The following is a 19,736-nucleotide window of genomic DNA, read 5'->3' on the forward strand; positions in this document are numbered from 1 at the left end:
TGAATACCTTTTTTTGAAGCTGATCCAAACCGATCCCATGCCGAGCTGTCAGCCGCGGCTTCGCTGTGTAGGTGGGTGCAGAGGAGGCAGCCGACAACGGAAGCCCCATAGAAGGTCTATGGGTGACGTCCCATTCATTTCACAGCCGTTGTCGGCCGTGTCTTCTGCAGAGCTTCCGCCCCTGGAGACTGGACTGGAGCCGCTTCAAAAAAGGTATATATTCAGATTTCTTCTTTGCAAGACTAGATAGGTTGGTGTTAGATCGTGGGTGTCTATAGATGTAGAGATTTATATATATAAAATAGTTTTAGGGTGGACTTACACTTTAAGAACTATTGGATGTTTTACAGAACTCCGAGGCCTCGGTCAGTGCTCCCCAGTGTTATTTTTGTCGACTAAAATATTTTCGTTGACTAAATTAATACTATTTTAGTCAAATAAAACAGCACTAAAAACTAAAACAATTCAGATGACTAAGATACGACTAAAACTAAAATGGCATATTAGTTAAAATACTAAAATACCACTAAAACTAAAATGACTCAGATGACTTAACCACTTTAGGGACAGAGGATTTTCCTGCTTAACGTCCAGGCCACTTTTTTCAACTTGGTACTGCGTGACTTTAACTGACAATTGCGCGGTCATGCAACGCCGTACCCAAACCAAATTTATGCCCTTTTTTTTCCCCACAAACAGAGCTTTCTTTTAGTGGTATTTGATCACCTCTGCACTTTTAATTTTTTGCGATATTAATAAAAAAAGAGCAAAAAATTTTGCGAAAAAATTGACATTTTCTACTTTGACAGTTAGAAAATGTCCAATATATTCAATTTTTGTCATATATTTAGGCCAAAATGTATTTAGCTACATGTCTTTGACAAAAAATTCTCAATGAGCGTATATTTAACCACTTTAAGACTGGAAGATTTTTCCCCATTCCTGACCAGGCTATATTTTGCGATTCGGCACTGCGTTACCTTAACGGACAATTGCGCGGTCGTGCGACGCTGTACCCAAATTATGTCCTTTTTTTCCCCACAAATAGAGCTTTCTTTTGGTGGTATTTGATCACCTCTGCGATCTTTAGTTTTTGAAAAAAGGAGCGACAATTTTGAAAACAAAAACAATATTTTTCCATCCATCTGGCGGATCGGATGGGATGAGAACAGACAGGCGGTCCGTTCTCACCCGATTCCCCCATAGAGGGGGAGTGAGGCTCTGACACCTCCCTCTCCGCACACAGAGCGGAGACGAACCTGTCATCCGCCCGCTCAGCGGGGATCGGCGGATCGATCCCCCGCTGCGCAGAACGGCTCCGTAGACGGAGAAAAAGGGCCTAAAGGAAATCTACCTACAAAAGTTGTATAGTGTGTATCCAGCTTTACTGAAAAGACTATAACTAAAACGAATTTGAATTTTGATGTCAAATTGAACACTGGTGCTCGCATTCTTTGCAGCTGGGATGGGAGTCTGGCCTGTAGTTCCTCTATGTAACCTGCAGGTGGCGGCAGAAGCAGGTGTGTAACGGTACGGTGTATCCTCCATGTAACCAGCAGGTGGCGGCAGAGGCAGGCATGAAGCTGAGTGGGCAGGATTTGTCCCTCTCCGGACGCCGTACAGGAGACATGGCGTCTTCCCGGGATGTCCACGTAGAGATCTGTCACCAGGAGATCGTCAAGTATGACCTGGAGATAAAAGCGCTGATCCAGGTAAATGAGTGGCCGGGGTGTCAGTGTACAATGCAGGGGAGGAGGGATCCGCTGTGGGCACTTACACCTCCTTATACAAATGAATGAATGGATCCTGAGCAAGTCTGATCGTATTCTAAACATGATGGCGATTCTAATACACAATCTGTACAGGAACATATTCCTCAGCACTGCCCAGTGATCAGCTGACATCACGTCATGTGACAGCACAACTGTCCGAAGGGGGCTGGGGGGCAGAAAACAACCATCACCCACTAAGACATTGTTCCTATGCTTTTCATCCCCATCAGCAATGCAAGGGTTAACCACTTAAGGACCAGACCTTTTTCTGACACTTGTTGTTTACTAGTGAAAATCTGATTTTTTTTTTTTTTTGCTAGAAAACTACTTAAAACCTCCAAACTTTATATATATATATATATAGCAGAGACCCTAGAGCAATGATGGCGAACCTTGGCATCCCAGATGTTTCAGAACTACCTTTCCCATGATGCTCATGCACTCTTTCAGTGTGGGTGAGGATCATGGGAAATGTACTTCCAAATCACTGCCCTAGATAAAAATGGAGATCCTTGTAAAACTGTCACACCATATTTGCTCGGCGTTCTTACAAACACAATTTTTTTTTTTTTTTTTGGGGAAAAAAAATACACGTTTTTTTAATTTAAAAAATAAGAAAGCAGTAAAGCTTGCCCAATTTTTTTCTATCATGTGAAAGATAATGTTATGCCTAGTAAAATGATACCTAACCTGTCACACTTCCAAATTTCGCACACTCGTGGAATGGCGAATTAAAAAATCTCCATAGGTGATGCTTTAAAAATTTCTATAGGTTACCAGTTTAGAGTTACAGAGGTCTAAAATTATTGCTCTCGCGCTAACAATCGCGGCGATACCTCACATGTGTGGTTTGAACACTGTTGACATATGTGAGCGCGACTTGCGTATGCTTTCTCTTCTGCACGCAAGCTCGAATTGACGGGGTGCTTTAATTTTTTTTTTCTTATTTATTTTACCTTTTTTATTTTTTATTTTTACACTGTCCCTTTATAAAAAAAAATTTTTTTGATCACTTTTATTCCTATTACAAGATCTGTAAACATCCCTTGTAGTAGAAATAAGCAGGACAGGTCCTTTAACCCCTTACCGCAAAGTGACGTAGGACTACATCGGCAAACTTTGCGGGGTTATACCGGGATGAGGCCTTTAGCTAGAGGCATCATCCCAGTACCGTGGTTTACAGTCGACGGTCGGCTTTCTGTCAGTGATGACCGATGTGGCTCGGGAGCCGCTCGATGGTTACCCGGGTGAGCGGAAGGGGACGTCCCCCCCCCCCTCCCGCCGCCTTCCGTGACTTTGAACGGGCCTCCCGTCCCACCGGGAGACCCGAGCACCCAGCCGGCACGTCCGCCGGCTGGATGGAGTCCCGATCAAAGCCGGAAACGATGACGTAACCCGGAGGCGGCGTCCATGACGTCACTTCCGGGTTACTGTGCTGCAAAAGGCGGCAAATTTAAAAAACGGCTGTATGCAAAAACTTCGTTTTGCATACATGGAAGTGTAGTGGAGGGGTCTAGGGTCTTTTAGACCCTCGATCCCTCCATAAAGAGTACCTGTCACTGCATATTGGTGTCACAAGGGATGTTTACATTGCTTGTGACAGCAATAAAAGTGATCAGATTTTTTTTTTTTTTTAAAAACCTGTAATAAAGTTAAAAAAATAAAATAAATAGGAAAAAAAAACATTTTTAGCCACCCCCGTCACCGTTAGTTCGCGCGCAAAAAAAAAAACGTATATGGAAGTCGAGCCGCGAATGAAATCGCTGTTCAAACCACACATGTGAGGTATCGTTGCGATCGCCAGAGCGTGAGCAATATTAAAAAAAAAAAAGAGCTACACTCTAAGGCTGGCCATACACTATACAATTTTCTTGTTCAACTTTCCTTTAGATTTACCAAAACCATGTAATATAGGGTCAAACCTAAACACTTTCAATTTGTATGCAGTCAGGCAGGCCCTTGCACTGCATAGTTTAAGGTAAATCTAAAGGAAATTGAATAAGAAAATTGTATAGTGTATGGCCAGCCTAACTCTAAACTGGTAACCGTTAAAAAAATGTAAAGCGTCGCCTATTGAGATCTCTATTGACCGTAGTTTGTCGCCATCCCACGGAGGGGGGGGGGGTGCAATTTTAAACTGTAACATGTTGGGTATCTATTTACTCGGCGTGACATCATCTTTCACAATATACAAAAAAAAATGGGCTAACTTTACTGTTTAGTATTTTTTAAATGCAGTGAAATGTGATTTTTCCAAATTTTTCCAAAAAAATGGCGTTTTAAAGACTGCTGCGCAAATACCAAAAAATATTGCAATGACCGAAATTTTATTCTCCAGAGTCTTTGCTAAAAAAATATTTATAATGTTTGGGGGTTCTAAGTAGTTTTCTAGGAAAAAATACTGGTTTAAACTTGTAAACAAAAAGTGTCCGAAATAGGGCTGGGGCTTAAGTGGCTAATGTGAGATCTGGGGTCAGAAAGACCTCAGACCTCACATCTACACTTAAAAAAAAATAACATTTATTTATTTATTTTTCTGCTAGAAAAAAAAAGGGCCCTTTAAGGTCGTTGGGAGGAAGCAATGTATGACGTTGCTCCGGTCCTCCAAGGCCATAGAGTCGAGTGGGGGGCCATCTTGCCCTCTCTCGACTTCCTGCCTAGGACTACAATGGGCTGGATCGTTTCCCTGTTACCGACGGCTCCTGTAAGCGGAAAAAAGACCGGGAAGGGGGGCACCTCTCCCGCCGCCCATAAAAGTGATCCTGCGGCGAATTTGCCGCTGGAAACACTTTTATGTGAAAGAGAACCGCCGGCCCATAAGAAAATACCAGGGTTATGGCAGCTATCTGCTGCCATAACACCGGTATTTAACGTCAAAGTGCCAACGTAAATACACGGTGGGTGGCCTGGAAGTGGGTAAAGTTGATCTTTGGGAATTATACAAAAATACCCTTGTAGCCGGCCCCCTGCACTGCAAGGGTTAAATCTGGGGGGGGGGGGGGGTGTGCACTGTCACTGTACTAATGACGCTGGCAGGGATCGGGTTAACAGAGCGATCAAAGGGTTAAATGTGTGCCTAGCTAATGTTTCAGTGTAGTGGGGGAGGTTCTTTTACTAGTGAAAGGCATGGATCGGTGTTTATGCTTTACAGCAGCGGTCATTAAATGATGGATCGAGCGATGTTCCTTTCTGGACCGTCAAGCCACCAGTGTAGTGCCACATTTTAGCAGTCATTGGTTGCTGCGGGTGTCTCAGCAACCAGTGATGTCGCATCTGCGCCCCGCCCCCTGCTGCTGGCCGCGGCTCTCACTCCCGGCCGGGCCGCAAGTTGAGGTGTGACATGACATGTGTGCCCCACCCCCTGCTTTTTGCAGATCCTGGCTCCCGGCTCTCACTCCTTGTGAGGTATGATACCTTGCAGCTTCTGCCCTCTGCAGCTTGCCACCTGTGCCAACTCCTGCCCTAAAGGTATGTGGGGCACATTTTTTTTTTAATGGGGATCGCTGGTGGGCATATTTTGTTAAGGGGCACACTGATGCGCACATTTTGTTGTGCCAGTTTAGTATCTCAGAAAATTAGAATATTACATAAGACCAATAAATAAAAAATAATAATTTTTTTTTCCTTATACAGAAATGTTGGCTTACAGAAAAGTATGTCCATGTACAGTATAGTATGCACTCAATGCTTGGTCGGGGGCTCCTTTTGCATAAATTACTGCATTAATATGGTGTGGCATGGAGGTGATCAGCCTGTGGCACTGCTGAGGTGTTATGGAAGCTTAGGTTTCTTTGATAGTGGCTTTCAGCTCATCCCATTGTTGAGTCTGGTGTGTCTCATCTTCCTCTTGACAATACCCCACAGATTCTCAATGGGGTTTAGGTCAGGCAAGTTTGCTGGCCAATCAAGCACAGTGATACCATGATCATTAAACCAGGTATTGGTACTTTTGGCAGCCAAGTCCTGCTGGAAAATGAAATCAGCATCTCCATAAAGCTGGTCAGCAGAGGGAAGTATGAAATGCTCTAGAATTTCCTGGTAGAGGGCTGTGTTGGCTTTGGACTTGATAAAACACAGTGCACCAATATCAGCAGATGACATGGCTCCCCAAATCATCACTGATTGTGGAAACATCACACTGGACCTCATGCAACTTGGATTCTGTGCCCCTCCACTCCTCCTCCAGACTCTAATTTTGTAGGATGCATATATAACATACACACAAACACACAGCTGTAGGTTAGTGTACATCCGTACAGGAGTAATTTATTTTCTCTTCTGTTTACAGGATATCAGGGAATGCATGGGACCAATCGGCACACTAAATGACCTCAATGCTCAAGTAAAAGAAAAGTTCCAGCTCCTGAGACTGAGGATACAGGTAATAGGAGACTACAAATGGGCATTTCTATTGGTTCATTCACACACCCTTCCATGGCTGTACACTGCAAGGATCAGCTTTTTTTCTGCGGTGGGTACAGTAAGGGTGACAAAAGTGAATGTGGGTACAGTAAGGGGTTTAAAGAGGAAGTAAAGCCTGGGGAAAAAATGTTCTTTTTGGTTACCTGCAAAGTAAATGCATAATGTGCTAGTATGCAAGGCATACTAGCACATTATGTGACACTCACATGCAAGCGAAGCCCGCGTCATCCCCGCTGGAGGCCCCATCCGTCTCCCTTCCGGGTCTGCGGACTCCGGCTGTGCTACTAGCCGAAGCCACGTGACGTCCCCCCTGCGCATGTGCGGGGGAGGGAGCCACCAATCGCGGCACAGGGCTCTGAAGAAACGGCATGGCAGACCTTTCTTCAGAGCGCATGCGCCGATGACGTCATCGGCTGCATGCAGTGTAAATATCTCCTAAATGGTGTAAGTTTAGGACATTTTTACAATACCTATAGGTAAGCCTTGTTATAGGCAGGGCTGCTGATAGAAATTTGCGGGGCCCCGTACAGACTACCTGACAGCCCCCCCCCCCCCAGGAAAAATATTTAAGCTATATTTCAATAAAAATACAATAAAATCATTATTAGCAGGCACAAATACAACATAACTCACAGAATTCCTTATAAATCTAAAAGATTAAACTGAGTTGATAAATAAATCTCTGTGTTGGGGGTCATGCACATGGGTGCTGGGGTCTGTACAGTGTGAATCAGTGGTTCATTTACAGTGGGTACGGAAAGTATTCAGACCCCCTTAAATTTTTCACTCTTTGTTATATTGCAGCCATTTGCTAAAATCATTTACGTTCATTCTTCTTCCTCATGAATGTACACATAGCTCCCCATACTGACAGAAAAACACAGAATTGTTGACATTGTTGCAGATTTATTAAAAAAGAAAAACTGAAATATGACATGGTCCTAAGTATTCAGACCCTTTGCTCAGTGTTTAGTAGAAGCCCCCTTTTGATCTAATACAGCCAGGAGTCTTTTTGGGAAAGATGCAACAAGTCTTTCACACCTGGATTTGGGGATCCTCTGCCATTCCTCCTTGCAGATCCTCTCCAGATCTGTCAGGTTGGATGGTAAACGTTGGTGGACAGCCATTTTTAGGTCTCTCCAGAGATGCTCAATTGGGTTTAAGTCAGGGCTCTGGCTGGGCCATTCAAGAACAGTCACGGAGTTGTTGTGAAGCCACTCCTTCGTTATTTTAGCTGTGTGCTTAGGGTCATTGTCTTGTTGGAAGGTAAACCTTCGGCCCAGTCTGAGGTCCAGAGCACTCTGGAGAAGGTTTTTGTCCAGGATATCCCTGTACTTGGCCGCATTCATCTTTCCCTCGATTGCAACCAGTCGTCCTGTCCCTGCAGCTGAAAAACACCCCCACAGCATGATGCTGCCACCACCATGCTTCACTGTTGGGACTGTATTGGACAGGTGATGAGCAGTGCCTGGTTTTCTCCACACATACCGCTTAGAATTAAGGCCAAAAAGTTCTATTTTGGTCTCATCAGACCAGAGAATCTTATTTCTCACCATCTTGGAGTCCTTCAGGTGTTTTTTAGCAAACTCCATGCGGGCTTTCATGTGTCTTACACTGAGGAGAGGCTTCCGTCGGCCCGCTCTGCCATAAAGCCCCGACTGGTGGAGGGCTGCAGTGATGGTTGACTTTCTACAACTTTCTCCCATCTCCTGACTGCATCTCTGGAGCTCAGCCACAGTGATCTTTGGGTTCTTCTTTACCTCTCTCACCAAGGCTCTTCTCCCCCCGATAGCACAGTTTGGCCGGACGGCCAGCTCTAGGAAGGGTTCTGGTCGTCCCAAACGTCTTCCATTTGAGGATTATGGAGGCCACTGTGCTCTTAGGAACCTTAAGTGCAGCAGAAATCTTTTTGTAACCTTGGCCAGATCTGTGCCTTGCCACAATTTTGTCTCTGAGCTCTTCAGGCAGTTCCTTTGACCTCATGATTCTCATTTGCTCTGACATGCATTGTGATCTGGAAGGTCTTATATAGACAGGTGTGTGTCTTTCCTAATCAAGTCCAATCAGTATAATCAAACACAGCTGAACTCAAATGAAGGTGTAGAACCATCTCAAGGATGATCAGAAGAAATGGAAAGCACCTGAGTTAAATATATGAGTGTCACAGCAAAGGGTCTGAATACTTAGGACCATGTGATATTTCAGTTTTTCTTTTTTAATAAATCTGCAACAATGTCAACAATTCTGTGTTTTTCTGTCAGTATGGGGTGCTATGTGTACATTCATGAGGAAGAAGAATGAAACTAAATGATTTTAGCAAATGGCTGCAATATAACAAAGAGTGAAAAATTTAAGGGGGTCTGAATACTTTCCGTACCCACTGTATGTGGCTTGAGCCACCTGGAGCTGTATGAACACAGCTGCAGATCCTAATCTGACAGACGTACAGATGCATGTGTACGAACACAGCTGCAGGCCCTAATCTGACAAACGTGGGGATGCAGGTGTCTGATCACAGCTGCAGGTCCTAATCTGACAGACGTAGGAATGCATGTGTATGAACACAGCTGCAGGTCCTAATCTGACAGACGTGGGGATGCAGGTGTCTGATCACAGCTGCAGGTCCTAATCTGACAGACGTAGGAATGCATGTGTATGAACACAGCTGCAGGTCCTAATCTGACAGACGTGGGGATGCATGTGTATGATCACAGCTGCAGATCCTAATCTGACAGACGTGGGGATGCATGTGTCTGATCACAGCTGCAGATCCTAATCTGACAGGCGTGGGGATGCAGGTGTACAGTCCGAACACAGACGGTGTGCATTTGAGGGCCACTCACCTGCACACCTGTCCAATTAGGGCCTGCGGCTGTGTTCATACCGGCACTGCATCCCCTTAGAATGACAGGTGGCTCCAGCCTGAACCCCTCCTTCACACAGCCAGAGGTTTGTACCCTTAATTATATTTTTCTAACCTAAAAAACAGATCTCTCCAGCAGTGTGCTGTCACTACTAAGAGGGATTCCATCTTCATCTGGTCTTCTCTTTGGTTTCTTGGGCTCCAGTTGTTTGGCCAAACTGCGATGATGTAACTCACATGCATGCGCACGGGTGTCATGGTCACAGCACGGCTCTCTCAATGGATGGTATGCCCTCCATTGAGAGCGCAGTGCACATGCGTTGGTGCTATCACCAGCTGCTACGTTTAGGAGATATTCACTGTACCTACAGGTAAGACCTAATATAGGCTTACCTGCAGATACAAGATAAAAACTGGAGTTTACTACTGCCAGATCAGTTAGTAAATGGTTAAATAGAAGGAGTTGATACATGAATTTGCAGAGGGAACTGACAGTGTAGGGGAGAAGCAAAGTTGCATAGGTCAGGAAGCAGTCTGGGGGAGAGGAGTGGGAAGCCCAGCTACATAAAGCACACTAAACTGCACTGGGACAAGATAACAGGCAGCTATAGAACCGGTATAACAGCAAATTCTTCACCCTATGGGAATGCAGCTGATCAGCTGTGCCTGTGTCAGGAAGACAGAGCAATGGGAGAGAGAGGAAAAAAATACAGGCTGGGACAAGGAGTATAGGAAGAACTGCAGGAAGAGAAACATAGTTACAGCGATAACAAACTTAGGAGCAGAGCTGACATTGGTGCCAGGGCTGAGAGGGGGGCCCACACAGGGAGGGGATTAAGGGGGGACAACTGACTTTCTCAGCAGATAAATGCAGCAGGGAGAGGGGGAGAGATCAGCTTTCAGCTGCTGGAGGAAAATTTCTGTAAATGTCATTCATCACTAATCCCCCCCCCCTGTGTGCTCGGGCCCCCTACAAGAGCTGGCATCCAGGGTTGCTCATCTGTCCTTAATCACAGAAAATCGCTCTATGTGTGATTACGTATGAGAAGCTGCAGATAGTGTCAGTTTGACATTGATTTACACAGGCTGAATAGCCACAGCTGTCATAAACCCCTGACTGGACCTACCAGAAGACAAACAATGATTTGGTCAGTGTACTACCATTGAAGAGCCATGTGAACAAGCCCTAAAGTAGCTAGATTTTAGTTAACCACTTCAATACAGGGCACTTTCACCCCCCCTTCCTGCCGAGACTAATTTTTAGCTTTCAGCGCTGTCACACTTTGAATGACATTTACTCAGTCATGTAACACTACCCAATCAACTTTTTATAATTTTTTTTTTCACTCAAAAAGAGCTTTTTTTTGGTGGTATTTGATCACCACTGTTTTTTTTATTTTTTGGGATATTAGTGAAAAAAGAGCAAAAATTTTGAAAAAAAACCCCCACTTTTTTTTTTAGTTTCTATTATAAAATTTTGCAAATAAGTAAATTTTGTTCAAAATTTGGGCCAAAATTTACACTGCTACATATCTTTGATAAAAAATAGCCCAAATTAGTGGATATTATTTAGTCTGTGTGAAAGTTATAGAGTCTACAAGCTATGGTGCCAATCATTATAATTGATCACACCTGATGTACTGACGGCCTCATTTCTTGAGGCCCTGGAAGGACAGGACAGTAAAAATACCCCCAAAATTACCCTTTTTTGGAAAGTAGACATTCCAAGGTATTTAGTAAGAGGCATGGTGATTTTTTTTGAAGTTGTAATTTTTCCCACAATTCTTGGGAAAATTAGGAAATAGATTTTTATTTTTTTTTTACACAAAATTGTCGAGTTATTTCTCGCTCACAGCATATGCATACTTGCAATTACACCCCAAAATACATTCTGCTACTCTTCCTGAGTATGGCGATACCACATATGTGAGACTTTGTCACAGCCTGGCCACATACAGAGGCCCAACATCCAAGAAGCACCGTCAGGTGTTCTAGGAGCATGAATACACATATAATTTCCTAACGACCTATCACATTTTTGAAGGCCCTGAAACACCAGGACAGTGGAATTGCCCACAAAATGACCCCATTTTGGAAAGCAAATACCCCAATGTATATTCTATGAGGCATCATAAGCCTTTTGAACATGTCTTTGTTTCCACAAGTTTGGAAAATGTGGAAAGAAAATTAAATTAAAACTAAAAAATAAGTTATTTTTATTTTTTTTACACAAAGTTGTCAATTGACAAGATATTTCTAACACATAGCATGTACATAGCAAAAATTACAACCCAAAACACATTCTGCTGCTCCTCCTGAGTATGGCGATACCACATGTATGAGACTTTTACATCCAAGTAGCACCTTCAGGCATTCTAGAAACATAAATTACACATATAATTTCCTGACTACCTTTCACACTTTTTAAGGCCTTGGAGCACCAGGACAATGGAAACCCCCACAAAAATGACCCCATTTTGGAAAGTAAACACCCCAATGTATAATCTATGAGGCATGGGCTGCAGATACTCTGATGAGCTGCAGATAGGTACTCGGGTACTCTGGGTTGCAGAGAGGTGCTTGGGTACTCTGGTGGGCTGGGGACACGTACTCAAGTAATCTGATGGGCTGCAGATAGGTACTCGGGTACTGTGATATAGGTACTTGGGTACTCTGGGCTGGAGACAGGTACTTAGGTACTCTGGGCTGGAGACAGTTACTCTGATGGGCTGGGAACAAGTACTCAGGTACTTTGATGGGCTGGAGATGTGTACTCTGATGGGCTGGAGATGGGTACTCTGATGGGTTGGGGACCAGTACTTGGGTACTCTCATGGGCTGGAGACAGGTACTCGGGTACTCTGATGGGTTGCAGAGAGGTACTTGGGTACTCTGATGGGCTGGGGACACGTACTCGAGTAATCTGATGGGCTGCAGATTACTCGGGTACTCTGATATAGGTACTCGGGTACTCTAATTGGCTGGAGACAGGTACCTCGGGTACTCTGTGCTTCAGAGAGGTACTTGGTTACGGTGATGGGCTGGAGACGGGTACTCTAGTAATCTGATGGGGTGCAGATCGGGTACTCTGATATAGGTACTCGGGTACTATGGGCTGGAGACAGGTACTTTGGGTACTCTAGGCTGGAGACAGTAACTCTGATGGCCTGGGGACAAGTACTCGGGTACTCTGATGGGCTGGAGATAGGTACTCTGATGGGCTGGAGACAGGTACTCGGGTACTCTGATGGGCTGGAGACAGGTACTCGGGTACTCTGTTGGGCTGGAGACAGGTACTCGGGTACTGTGATGGGCTGGAGACAGGTACTCGGGTACTCTGATGGGCTGGAGACAGGTACTCGGGTACTCTGATGGGCTGGAGACAGGTACTCGGGTACTCTGATGGGCTGGAGACAGGTACTCGGGTACTCTGATGGGCTGGAGACAGGTACTCGGGTACTCTGATGGGCTGGAGACAGGTACTCGGGTTCTCTGATGTGCTGGAGACAGGTACTCGGGTACTCTGATGGGCTGGAGACAGGTACTCGGGTACTTTGAGGGGTTGTGAGTGACAGGTACTCTTTATTAGTGGGCAATCAGTGTGTTTTACTTTGTGCTGTAAGTAGTAACTAGCTGTTATCGCAATCTCCTCCTCGTACAGGATCGGTGTGTGAGGAGGAGAACCTGGTAACAGCTAGTTACCGCGGTTTGTTTGTATTCTGTGACCGGCTGTGATTGGACACAGCCGGTCACACAGTAAAGAGCCAATTTCATTGGTTCTTTACCCTGATCTGGGATGGGCTGTGTCAAAGTAACACTCTTCATCCCCGATCGCTTCCCTGCACGCTGTGCACAAAGACAGTGCATGTGGCCGGCTGTGATTGAACACAGCTGGTCCCATGGTAAAGAGCCATTTTTATTGGCTCTTTACAGTGATCGGAGATGCGTTGTGTCCTGAGGGACACACCTCATTCCTGATCTCCACACTGTGCGCCGAGAACAGGCAGACGTCATACGATGCCCGCCCGGAGGGAGAAAGTGTTCCTGCCGGTGTAATTTTACAATGCCGCCGGTAGGGAACTGGTTAAAGAGCAGCAGGAGACTGATGAGATCTTCCTATGATAATTTTCCTTATTTGCATGTAGCACACCTAATTGTCTCCTAGTGCTGTATCGCCATCTTCCAATCAGACTGCTGCTGCTTTATAGAGGACTGAAAGATGCTGAAGTCAAGTGTATTAAAGCCGGTTCAGCAGGGACTGGAAGAGATTCGAACCATGTATGGGCATGGTGAATATATCCAAGTTGATTGATGAACTTGGGTACAACCAGCCTGTCGGATTGTACATGTGATTATTGCTAGCAGTTATTATAGCCACTAGCAGTAATCACTGTGTTCTGCTGGCATGGACGGCTCTGTCTGCCCCTCCCTTCCTGCAGGGAGAACACAATGGCTCAATGGGCGGGATTCCAGTTTCAGGAAAGAAAATCACTTTCCTACCTATAGCTGGCTTTACACACACTGCTTGCAATAACAAATATTTAAAGTAGTTGTAAAGGCAGCTGTTTTTTTTATCCTAATACATTCTATGCAATAAGATAAAAAGCCTTCTGTGTGCAGCAGCCTCCCAGCACCCCCTAATACTTACCTGAAGTCCCTCTAGATCCAGCAATGTTGCACGAGTGTCTTCGCTGCCTGGGACTGCCCTCTTCAATGGCTGAGATGGCAGTGCAGCACCATTGGCTCCTGCTGCTGTCAATAAAAGTCAGTAAGCCAATGAGGAGAGAAAGGGGCAGGGCTGGGCTCCATGTCTGATTGGACACAGAGAGCTGTGATTCGGCTCGGGTGCCCCCATAGCAAGCTGCCTGCTGTGGGGGGCACTCAACTTGCGGGAGGAGCCAGGAGTGCTAAAGAGGGACCTGAGAAGAAGAGGATCTGGGCTGCTCTGTGCAAAATCACTGCACATGTTTGTTATTTTAAACTAAAAAAAAAAGAGACTTTGCAATCACTTTAAGAGTGTATTAATGAATAAAGTGCTGCAATAATCTGTGCATTTTTTAATCTACCGGGGTTTAGTTTTAATGTGTCTAATATGTTTTACCTGAAAGGACCTGGAGCAGATGGCCAAAGAACAAGACAAGGAGTCAGACAAGCAAACTTTGCTAAAAGAGATGGAATGCCACAAAAAACAGATGCTCAGGTGGGTATTGAGGCAAAGATTTAGCTAAAGTGTATCTAAACCCAAAACCTGTTTAAGCAGGGAATGGATTAAATCCATCAGTTTTTTTTTTTTTGCTGCTTGCATTCTATTGTGCAGATTTTCTGTCATTTGGAGAAAAAGAAGAAAAGTGAAGAAATATCTCTAACATGAGGGGATTATCCCCTTGTACACATTTGCCCTCGTACCCAATGGAAACTTTTTACTTACCTCCTGTATTGGTGATAACTGTTAAAGTTTGCATTTCATGTCATTTTCTGTCTTGGTGACAATGGTCCCTGGGACAAATGAGATTAGATCTGCCCAGTGGTTACACAGCAGTAAAATCTCTCATGCATTGGTTGCCTTGTGTTGGGGCAGCCTCACCGAAACGATTTAGCTTGACTGATGGGATGGACACTAGCAAACTGCGTAGATTTGACATTTCGAGACCGGACACCTCTTATGCAACCATTTTCCTCTCAGATTGTTCCTATTGATGGCAGCCCTTAGTCTCTGGACTTTTTATCTTTGATCAGCCACCATTAAATATTCTCTCCTTAAAAATTTACTTTTAAATGGACTCCTTTAGGGCTGCAGCCCATGCGCCTGTTAACCCTTTTCTCTTTGTCACCTAGCCTTATGAAAAGGGGATATCCGCTCCAAAGTCTTAAAATCAAATTTTGTCTGCTCTGTTATCTCACTGAATGAGACCCTAAAGTGGAACTAAATTCTCTATTAGAGTTGTGCCAATACCGGTATATGTGCCGATACTAAGCATTTGCATGAATATCGTTACTCGTGCAAATGTGAAGTAACATCAGCTTGGGGGCGGATAGGATTGCGTCCCCCCACATAGCGGTGAGTGCTGTTAAATGTCCCACATGTCTCATGGTGTTATCACACAGAATGGCCTATACAACTTTTACTGCTTTGGACCGTTAGCCTATGTTTATTGCACTAGACCTACATGCCATCAGGGCTGTACACTATCACGGCTTATCTTGGTCATACTTTCAGTACTGTGCTATAGATACTTTATGGTCAGTTTGCAGCCTATCCATCCATCCATTGTGAGATAGCAGCTCACGTACCCACTCAGTACTGCATTGATCTACAGCAGAGGAGTTGATCATCCATCTATCCAAGCTTACAGCCGGCAAATCCAACTGTGCATGCACTTCTAGTTCATTAAGCTCATCCATCCATCTATCTATCTGCTGCGAGCAGTGCATACATCCATTCAACACTGCATTCAATAGTCTAAAAAAAAAAAAAAAAGAAAAAAAAACTGTCACATGACCCTAAAATGGGTATCGGTGAGTACTTGAGGAAAAGCATCGGTACTCATACTCGGTCTTAATATCTCATACATCCCTAGTCTTCATACTTACCTGTCTAACGATCCAGCATCAGTTTTCGGACCTCTTCATTGGCCAGTGGGCGAAGACATCACTCCTGCGCATGCACAGGAGGCACTATAAGCTGAGCTGCGCATGCACAGGAGGCACTATAAGCTGAGCTGCGCATGCACAGGAGGCACTATAAGCTGAGCTGCGCATGCACAGCTCAGCTTACAGAGCTGCAGGAGACAGCGAGCAGGCAGGTAGGGGCATTTTATTGCAGAATAGACAGTGCATGTCTCTTCTGCATTAAAAGCCCGCCTGCTCATTGTTTTTTTACAGCTGGACTTTAGTTCCACTTTACACACACTGTTCCACCATTATTAGCAGAACATTATATCTAAAATTCGCTTAAAACTGCTGTGGGTTATTTTGCACATTAATTGTTCTTGTTCTTTGTACTAACCTGTCCAGATTTGTCCAGAGCTGTACATTCATAATGTTGCTAAAAAAAAATGACATTGTGTGTAATAGTATATGCATTACATCTATTTCAGCAATCAGACTGTGTGGAGGAAGGCAAATCTTTCCTCTAAGCTGGCGATAGATAACTCTGAGAAGGATGAACTACTTGAAGGTGGTGATTCTACAAGACAGAGGTACCGTCTTTTTTTTAAATTACAGGTTTCATTGTGTCCGGTGTTATAATGTTGACCATGCCTTTGCCCTATGGAGCAGGTGAACCTAGTAAAGAGTCCACTGACAGTAGGGATGCTCCATGTGCAGATATATTTATAATCCATACACAAGAACTGAGGGCACGTTTACCAAGTGCAGTTGTATCTAGGCAGATATTCCCCATCATTTTGGAGCCCTTTATCTCATCATTCCTTTACATGTTTTGAACTTTTCCTGGAATTAGAGCAGGCTGTGGATGAGGATTCTAGGAGCCTGATGCACAACTATTCTACTGCAGCCTAAGCAAATGCAGAAAGAGCCCAGAGAGTATTCTACCAGGCATACCTTTTTATGTACAGTGGGTGGGCGTTTGCCCCGGCAGGTCAAGTTGAACGGGAACCGTTCTCCTCCCAGTGATAGGCTAGGAACCTGGGGAAGAGAGGGGAAAGGAAGAGGAGAGCCGGCCATATCACACAGCTGGAATCTCCCACTGTGACACAGCTTTGATTTGAATTGCCAGGCTGTCGCAGTCAAATGAAGTCCCACCAGGACATGTGATATCTACAGTGGGTACGGAAAGTATTCAGACCCCCTTAAATTTTTCACTCTTTGTTATATTGCAGCCATTTGCTAAAATCATTTAAGTTCATTCTTCTTCCTCATGAATGTACACATAGCACCCCATACTGACAGAAAAACACAGAATTGTTGACATTGTTGCAGATTTATTAAAAAAGAAAAACTGAAATATCACATGGTCCTAAGTATTCAGACCCTTTGCTCAGTATTTAGTAGAAGCCCCCTTTTGATCTAATACAGCCAGGAGTCTTTTTGGGAAAGATGCAACAAGTCTTTCACACCTGGATTTGGGATCCTCTGCCATTCCTCCTTGCAGATCCTCTCCAGTTCTGTCAGGTTGGATGGTAAACGTTGGTGGACAGCCATTTTTTTTTCAAATATGATTTTATTGTAAAAGTTGAACCAGATAAACAGTACAGTACAGTGTAATATAACCAAAAACATGTAAATCACCGAGGCAAGCACCAAGTAAATAAAAAGAAAGCACGCACATACGTGCTGTTAGTGCAAAGGTCAGGACAAATACGGAAGCATCAACAGAGGAAAACAAGCGTGTCATATAAGCATCGACAAATACAAATAATCAAGTTTCCGGGGCACTAGGCCCATGTGGAGGTATGCAAGGTTGTTGTGCGCTAGTACCAAATAAGTGATAGTGACCAATGCAGACTCATCGTCTGCGCAGCACAGTTCCAGTTCAAGGTTTAGGAAGTAAGGCTAAGACAGCATTAGAGAGATAAAAGAAAGAGCAGGAAAGAGAAAGAGGAGGACAGACAGAGTGGGGGACAAACACACATCGACAGGGGGGGGCAAGGGGGTAGGGGGGAGGGGGGGAAGGAAGGGGAAAAGAGGGGGAGGTGGGGGGGGGGACCGCTCCGCACCGGATCCCGGGGACCACTCCCTCCGAGGATGACTTTCTCGGCCAGACTCAGGAGCCCAACAGAGAAGTTCCCCGTTCTGACAGGACGAAAACCCTCCAGTATCCCCATACCTTCTCATACTTCTCACGCTGGTGGAGCGCTGTAAGGGTCAAATCTTCCAGTCTGTTCACCTCGACCAGCCTCCGCATGCAGTCCCTGATGGTGGGCGATCGGGAGGTCTTCCAGTACTGCGGAATGCAGGATTTAGCCGCACAGAGGACATGGGGCACAATAGAAAGTTTATATTTCCTCAGAGGGATGCTGGTGCGTTGTAAGAGGAAAAATTCCGGCGTGTCCGGAATAGTATGTTCGGTCAGATCACGCAGTAGGGAGCCCACCGCGGTCCAAAAGTCTCGCAGTTTCGGGCAGGACCAGAATACATGAAGCAGGGTACCCCTGTCTTCCTGACAGCGCCAACAGGTATCGGAGGTCCCCGGGAAGATTTTTCTCAGACGGGAAGGGACCCTGTACCACCTGGTGAGTAACTTATAGTTGGACTCCTGCAGTCTGGTACAGGTCGGCGTCTTTAAAGCTATTGTGCAGATGTTGAGCTTCTGCGCCGGTGAGAGAGAAATCTGGAGATCCTGTTCCCATTTGGAAAGGAAAGGAGGGGTGAAATCCTCCGGCGGGGAGATCAGGAGGTGATAAGCCTGAGACAGTGTGTGTGGGAGCATACCCTCACCCTCACAAAGTTCCTCAAAAGGGGTCAATTCCCTGTTGAAAAGGTCAGGTTCCGGGAGGGAAAGGAGAAAGTGGTGTAATTGCACAGCCGGCCAAAAGGTAAGGGCAAAGTGCCCCGTCGGGTCTGACAGTTCTGCTATGGAGGGCCAGCCACCTGGACACGTAAAGCGAGACGCCACTCTCTTATCACGGTCAACCAGCGGTTGGAACGTCCGATCTATCAGGCCCGGAGAGAACGCCGGATTCCCCAAAATCGGAAACAGCGGGGAAGTTGCAGAAGAAATAGCAGGGTTAAGGATTACCGGGGACAACACAGAGAGGGTAACCCCAATCGTAGGGTGGGATACCAGAGCAGGTGGCCAGTGCCCCTTACACCAGGGGGCGCCCCCTAGGGGTATCGTAGATTGCGCCAGTTCCAGGCCAACCCACAACTTGTATGTGGAGTGCCTGCGCCAGTCGAGAAGGCGACCGAGGTGCGTCGCCAAGTAATATTTGTGCACATCCGGCAGGGCCAGGCCGCCACAGTGCTTGGGTAACGTCAAAAGTGCCCGGGACAAGCGTGGGGCACCCGTGGCCCAGATGAACCGTACAAAGAGAGAGTGCAGCTGTTTAAAAAAGGCAGATGGAAGTTTGATTGGGAGAGCCTGAAGCAGGTACAAAACCTTAGGGAGGACCGTCATCTTCAGCAGGTTGCACCTCCCGAACCAGGAGTGAAGGCCGGTTGACCAGGCCTCAAGGAGGCGGCGGACCGTGACGAGCAGTGGGGCGAAGTTGAGCTCGTAAAGCTGTGAGATAATCGGCGCTATACGGGTGCCCAGGTACGTAAGCGCCCCTTTGGTCCAGCGGAAAGGCAGCGAGGAAGAAATGGTGGCCATTAAGGTCGGGGGGATAGCGACCCCCATCGCCTCTGACTTACCGAAGTTGATCTTCAGGTTAGCATGTGTACCGTATAGCGTCAACTCCTTGAGAAGGTTAGGCGCAGAGACGACAGGGTTGGTCAAGGAAAACATCAGGTCGTCCGCGTATGCAGAGACCTTACATTCAAAGTCCCCAACGGTAAGTCCGGTGATGTCCGGGTTCGCCCTCACCCTACACAGAAAGGGCTCTAGGGAGAGGGCGAAGAGAAGGGGGGAGAGAGGGCAGCCCTGACGAGTGCCATTGGAGATCGAGAAGGAGTCTGAGAGGACTCCATTGCACTTCACCTGCGCAGTCGGGTTCGAGTAGAGATGTCCAATCCAGGAAAGCATGGTGGCACCGAGGCCCACAGTACGCAAGGTGGACG

At 45.7% G+C, this 19,736-nt stretch overlaps 1 protein-coding gene across 1 annotated transcript in view; it reads left to right on the forward strand.

Moving 5' to 3' along the window:
• Nucleotides 1-1,574: 1,574 nt before the first annotated feature.
• BNIP1 (BCL2 interacting protein 1) overlaps nucleotides 1,575-19,736 on the forward strand; it is a 32,450-nt gene continuing 14,288 nt past the window's right edge. Inside the window, exons 1-4 of the mRNA XM_082256212.1 lie at nucleotides 1,575-1,712; nucleotides 6,061-6,153; nucleotides 14,165-14,256; nucleotides 16,154-16,255. Coding sequence (XP_082112338.1) covers nucleotides 1,578-1,712; nucleotides 6,061-6,153; nucleotides 14,165-14,256; nucleotides 16,154-16,255 — 422 coding nt within the window. The 5' untranslated portion in view covers nucleotides 1,575-1,577. The remainder of the gene's footprint in view (nucleotides 1,713-6,060; nucleotides 6,154-14,164; nucleotides 14,257-16,153; nucleotides 16,256-19,736) is intronic.

The sequence above is a fragment of the Pelophylax lessonae genome (genome assembly GCF_965119305.1).
Source record: "Pelophylax lessonae genome assembly, chromosome: 4".
NCBI lineage: Eukaryota > Metazoa > Chordata > Amphibia > Anura > Ranidae > Pelophylax > Pelophylax lessonae.